This window comes from Melanotaenia boesemani, chromosome 16 (genome assembly GCF_017639745.1).
Source record: "Melanotaenia boesemani isolate fMelBoe1 chromosome 16, fMelBoe1.pri, whole genome shotgun sequence".
Taxonomy (NCBI): Eukaryota; Metazoa; Chordata; class Actinopteri; order Atheriniformes; family Melanotaeniidae; genus Melanotaenia; species Melanotaenia boesemani.
This window is the reverse complement of record NC_055697.1, coordinates 1173670-1180037: the sequence shown is the minus strand read 5'-3', so window position 1 is coordinate 1180037 and position 6368 is coordinate 1173670. Positions and strand designations below refer to the sequence as shown.

General features: G+C 39.8%; 1 protein-coding gene across 1 annotated transcript; it reads right to left on the bottom strand.

Annotated features, from left to right (window-relative positions):
• Positions 1-290: 290 nt before the first annotated feature.
• Positions 291-4427, bottom strand: LOC121655750 (transcription factor LBX1-like). Its single transcript, XM_042010571.1, has 3 exons — positions 4260-4427; positions 2196-2539; positions 291-1549 (listed from the first exon to the last, which is right to left on the bottom strand). The coding sequence occupies exons 2-3, from the start codon at positions 2521-2523 to the stop codon at positions 1032-1034; spliced, it is 846 nt and encodes a 281-aa protein (XP_041866505.1). The 5' UTR covers positions 2524-2539; positions 4260-4427; the 3' UTR covers positions 291-1031.
• Positions 4428-6368: the final 1941 nt, after the last annotated feature.

The window sequence follows — 6368 nt, the reverse complement described above, 5'->3', positions numbered from 1 at the left end:
ATTAGTTAGTTTTTTTAAACATGTTTAGCCATGTATAAAGAGCCATTGTTGAAGGTCCAGAGACCAACTTGCTGCTCCAGAGCCACAGGTTGAACACCCCTGCTTTAGTGTTGGTAAACCAAAATTTACTGCATTTTCTTCATATAGCTGTAGGCCTTCTTTTAGAGGAAAGGGACATTTTTTACATAACAATACAATTGATCGCAATTATATATATACATATATATATATATATATATATATATATATATATATATATATATATATATATATATATATATATAGAGAGAGAGAGAGAGAGAGAGAGAGAGAGAGAGAGAGAGAGAATATACACAAATCTGTAAATAGGTTCTCTCTCTATAGGCCTTGTGTTCATTGTGGAGGTCCACAATGAACACAAGGCCTGACCCTCCCGCTGAGACCCATTCATATTCATGATTGTGTTATGAAGCAGTGGCCAGATGAAGTGCAAATGTGTCTTCATTATGTGCCACAAATAAGGTCTAGTTTTCTAAAACATGGGTTAAGTTAATCCATCAAAGTATCTGGTAAAAGAGAGGGGCATCCCTCAATCTTATGGCCTCTCTGGCTAGAAGCTGAAGACCAGCTGAATCCTGTCAGAAAGCAGGCTGAAGAGGAAAGCTGCAGGTCCATCAGAGAAAGTGGAGTTTCCGGAGTGAGTGGGTTTGGGATGTTTTTTTCAGCGTTTTAAAGAAAAATAACTTCACAGGCACTTGAAGGTTATAGAAATGATGGTGGTCGTTCAGGAAACTTCTGGCTCATCAAACCTAAAATCATCTGAAACATGCCATCAAATCTCATCTGGACCCTGGAGGAGGAGGCTGTGTGCGCACGCATTTGTCTTTGTATGTTTTGTTCATCTAGTTTCGCATAAAGGGCACGTGCGTTCTGTGAGCGCGCACGCGTGTTTGTGAGATGGCTTTTGTCATTGTGACCGATATAAATCCTGCGTCAGAGGCAGAGCCCTGACTTAGTGGGTTTTGGACCTTCAGTGATCGCGTGGTGCTGTTTCAGTCGTTCACATCGATGTCCTCGTCTTCATCCTCCGAAGAGAACCTGCTCATCCGGTCCGGGTTCTGGGACAGTTCTGCTGGGGATGTAGAAATGTGGGACCGGGTAGGGTCCAAGCTGCTGGGGGTCTGCATGGCTGTGGGTGGGACTCGGTCCTGCATGGTGTGGGCTGGGGTGGAGACCCCACCCGGACCTCCCGGTGAGGACCTCACCAGCTTGGCCCTGGTGAGCTTCTTCAGGTCCGCAGAACCCGCAGCTTTAGCAGACTCAACGTCGGCCTTCATCTCCTCCAGGTCCCGCTTCAGTTTAGCCCGCCGGTTCTGAAACCACGTGATGACCTGCGCGCTGGTCAGACCCAGATGCTGAGAGAGCTGATCCCGGTCCGCTGGGCTCAGGTACTTCTGGTACAGAAACCGTTTCTCCAGCTCAAAGATCTGATGGTTGGTGAAGGCGGTGCGAGACTTCCGCCTCTTCTTCTGCCTGGTCCTCTGACCGAACAGGGTCACGCCATCTCTGCCTGGTAGACAGAACCAGGGATCAGATCATCATCATCATCATCATCATCATCATCATTCAGAAGTTCACTAAGGAAGTGTTCATGACATGTCTGCATTAAATAGGTTCTCAGTTGACTTCTCTGGTTAAATAAAGGTTGTCATTAACTATGGTCAACAATAACAACTATGCTGATCTTAAAAATGTCAAATATATCCCAGCTGGTTTTTATTCTAATTTCTTCTGCATGAATGCAAACCTTCATTTATAGGTATCATTAATAGACTTTTATCCTTTATCATTATAAAACAAATCTAATTTACAAATTCATATTGATGATGAAAATATTTAATGCTAACAAAATAATCCAGATTGTGTTTTTGTGTGTTTTAGGCATGAATATTTCTGAATATTTTTATTAAAAATATTTTTCTTGCGGTTGGATAATTTCAATATTTGTTTATCACTAAGTGTTCATTAATACTAGATCAATAGTAAAAAAAAAACACATCTTCCAGTATATATATATATATATATATATATATATATATATATATATATATATATATATATATAAATTTATTTTTTATGTATGGCATTATTTTTTCATAGATAGATAGATAGATAGATAGATAGATAGATAGATAGATAGATAGATAGATACTTACCCTCTGCAGCCTGCAGGACGCTGTCCTCCAGGCCTTTAAAGGTTTTGCTGGTCAACTCCTGCAGCGCGCAGAGAGGAGAACTCTGACTAAGGAGCGCGTGCGCGGACAAAATGTGACCCGCTGAGGGCGCGTTCTCTCCGGGAGAAACCGGGAACGCCGCTCCGCTTACGGACTGGTTCCTTCTCCCGCATGGCTTCCTGAGGATGTCCTCGATGCTGAAGGGCGTCAGCGGCTTGTTGGAGCTGGGTGGAGGAGGAGGCTGGTCTAGAGAACCGCGCCTCCTTTTTCCAGGTTCCGATGTCCAGTTAAGCTCGGCCTTAGAAGTCATGACGGTCAGCTGCAGACTGTGGAAGTAAGATCAGAAGAGAAGCAGATAACAAGGGGATTTAAGGAAACACACCTCTGCTGGGCCCCGGGCTCCAGGGACCCCCCTGACTTTCAGTCCGACCACATCTCTGAGACACGTTGCCACAGTGACGCACACCAAGGCACGAGCCCATCTGTGGGACGATGATGGACCAAAAGCTGCAACGACTGACCAATAGTAGCAAGTTCTATCTGTTCATCCCTTCTGCTCCCCTCCCTCCCTCCCCCTCTCTCTTTCTCTCTCTTTCTGTCCCTGCACGCGCGTTGGTCTGGATAAAGAATGATTGTGTGTGTGTGTGTGTGTGTGTGTGTGTGTGTGTGTGTGTGTGTGTGTGTGTACAAGCGCGCGCGTTTAGGAGTGTATTTGATGAAGTAAAAGAAAATTATATTGTTTAATTTGCATTGATATTACATTTGAAAGGTTTTGTGAAAACACACAAAGCAGAAGTTGACTCCATTTTTTCATTTGATTTAATTTATCAATATTATTTATAAAGCAGAATTTAGTTTAATTGTCAGTGAAAGCAGTTCTCCTCTTATTAAAGAGTTATTACCATTTCATCATACACACAAGTGTAAACATAGATTAAAATAAAAAGATGTTTAAACTAAATTTTTAAATGATGTGAGAATAGTTGTTAGGAGTTTTCTGAGATGAGAACAGCTATAAACAGGGTTTAATAATAAAAAAAAATAGAAAATTGCTCGATGTTGATCTCATTGTGCTTTTTATTCATTGACAGTTTCTGTAAAACTGGCTTTACTGTGAACTGAAAGTCTGAGAACAATATAAAGAAAGTGAAAAAAATCAAATGGTGGAGTTGTATGTGGTCGTAATGAGGAGTTGGTACCTGCAGCAGTATTCAAGGCACATTGATCAGATTTTTAGGTCAGGTTAACTTCTGGTCCGTGTTGAACATCTAAGCACAAATTTCAATGTCTTTTCAGACTAGTGCCCATAGAAAGATGTGTGTAGCTAATCTGGATAAAGACAAACAATCTTACTATAAGTGTTTGTGATAGACTTTGGCAGGAGAGATGGATGAGGATACAGGAAGTAGGAAGAAGAGGACAAAAAGAATAGGACCGAACAGGAGTGCAGACACAGGAAAGGTTTGTGTGAAACAGTTATTTCCATTTTAAATTATTTTTGATCTTCATTTTGCTCTCTTGAGATGTTTGGGGGATAATGGGGGGACGCCAGTATTTCTAAAAGCTGTGGTGGTCTTTGTGTTTTTATTTGGTTTTGTTATCCTTTCAGTTCATTGTCTTGTTTTCTGTTTTATTTTGTAAGTTCGTTACCTTTCATGTATTCTGTTTTGCTTCTTGTTCATTGGCCGTTCAGCTGATTTTCTTAATTACGTTTATTTACAGATTTTCTTAAATAATTACGTTAAAGATGTGTTGACGTCCATGTTGAGTAGACTCTGATGATTTTATCATATCAACATTACAAATAAATTCAAGGAACAGAGTATTGTTTTAGCAAAACAACTCCAGATTAAACAAATAAGTAAAACATAAAAGTTAAAAGATGAATAATATGTTCAACATGTAATCAGCTTCCTTATTGCCAAGATATCCATCACTCACTGTTTGTTCTTTGGTGCTCCCATAGATGTGAATTAAAATGTCCCTATTTGACTTGTTTTTTGTGGTATAATGTTTGCTTAGTGGTGTTTAGATTTGCAGACTTACTTCACAGCTGGAAGATCTTTAGTTTGACTGTGGTCCCATGTCTTTTTGTGTTGAGTTTCATCGTTTTAGCAGGTATTTGGGTTTCCTCTCAGTCCAAAATCATAAATTTAGGGGGAACTAGTGACCACATTGATTGTAGGGATGAGTAAGAGAGTAAATGGTTGGTTGTTGGCGTGGTTGCTGGTTTCAGTGGGAGCTGCCATGACCCTGGAAAGGATAAAGCAGATATGGAAAATGAATAAATATTCCACTTGAAAGACTTTACACAAATAACTGTAATAAATATTGTCAACATTGTTATGGTATTTCTGTGAATGTAGGATGTTGATATATGTGGAATCTTAAGTAGACTTCTCTCTACACGTAAAACACTAGTACTGTTAGATCTTTTCTCTCTTCTCATGCAAAGTAAAATTTACTTCCAGGTTTCACTTTGCTGTTTGAACGGACTTTCTGCAACCTCATTTATTTTGATGTAAGCTAAACTTGTGTTTTTACAAAGTGATTATAATGTCATTGTTTTTTTGTGAAATGAAACGTCAGTTTGGTCTGAAAGTGATCAGAAATGCTAGGAAAACAAACCAAACACATTTAAGCGGCTAAAGAAAACGGACATTATCATCAGGACATTTTAGGTTTTTAAAACTTTTACATTGAATGCTTCCCTGTTCCTCCTTTCTATTTAATAAAGAAAATCTCTCCGTTGTGTTGTTTCATGAACCAATTCCGCTGAAGTGCAGTCTGAATGTCCTTCCCGGTGTTTACTAAGTGACTAACCTGTCCAGCAAACAGGGCTGGCCCTGGGGCTTTATTTAGAAAGCGTGTGTAGGAACAAAAACCAGCGTACGCCAAATATAGTCAACTTTTGGGATTTATGAAAACCAAACTTGGTGGGAGAATGTTCCTACCTCTACTGAAACTCTGGGGAAATGGGAAACGGCGACACCAACAGTCCAGAATAAAATTAAGTAAATGATGAGGTGGAGAGTTTGCTGCCAACATTTACCAGCCAGTAAAAGAACATGCAGAAAATAAGCTTGTCATTATTCTGAGATCCAGCAGAGTGGGACAGACTGGAGGTCTAGAAGTGATGCAACGCTTCACACAAGAGGTGGATTTTTATTGATTTATTTAGGCTTTTATGACTCTGAAAGTTGAAGTGTGCAGCATTTCCTTTTTGCACCACAGATGCCGCCTGTAGTTTGCTTTGCTACGCACAGTTTTATAAATGAGGCACCTGGGCATAGGGCACCATCTGCTTGAAGGGGCGTCAAATTACCGTCAAAAGCAAACAAAATAATATATAAATAAATAAATAAAATTTTTACTCTAATTTGATTTCATTTCCTCGTAAATAATAGCTAGACAAAACAAACTCTAAAAATATTCTGTGACGATGACGACCTCCACGCCGGACCTGCGGCGGCGGCTGGCAGTGTGAGGTGGAGGGGTGGAGCGGCTCATCCAGGTTCGTCATGATACTGATGGATGACGTCACCTTGTGGTGAGTTGCTAACAATAAAATGATTAAAAACGTTTATAATAAAAAGACAATCCAAGCCATCAGGTGCTGCTTACAGAAAACGTAGGAAGGAGGAAAAACGAGCCCAAAGTAGAGGCATGTCTGAGTTACTGAACACTAGGGCCGCTAACTTTTCATTTTTACATCGACAGTCAGCTAACGCTAGCTAGCATAGATGCTACTGTACCATGACAACAACATCGGAACAACACAATAATTAAGGTACCGCCTATATTATGCAATAAAAAGCATGCATGTCATAATGTCAAAATGACATAAAGTAAAGGTTTAATGTGATGTAAAAATGTTCTAATTGTATTTGCAATGCAGTGTTTATACAGCTGTTTATTGCAGGGATACAGCTATTTAATGCTAATGCTAATTTAAAGTAATGTGTTAAATTTGTATTTGTTCAGATGCGATTGAGAACATTTTTGCAGCCACAACAGGCCCCTGTAGAAGCTGCTAGAGAGGAGACCTCATGGTCTTCACCAGAAGCCCTCAGAGAGGAATGTCGGTTAATTCAACAAGAATAAGGACTGCTGAACGTGTATGTTTTTTTTATTTAACAATTATTAAATAATATT

Coding starts and splice junctions, on each gene's coding strand:
- LOC121655750 (XM_042010571.1), bottom strand. CDS start 2,523: ATGACTTCTAAGGCCGAGCTTAACTGGACATCGGAACCTGGAAAAAGG. Junction 1,550..2,195: donor CGTCCTGCAGGCTGCAGAGG/GTAAGTATCTAT, acceptor TCTGTCTACCAG/GCAGAGATGGCGTGACCCTG.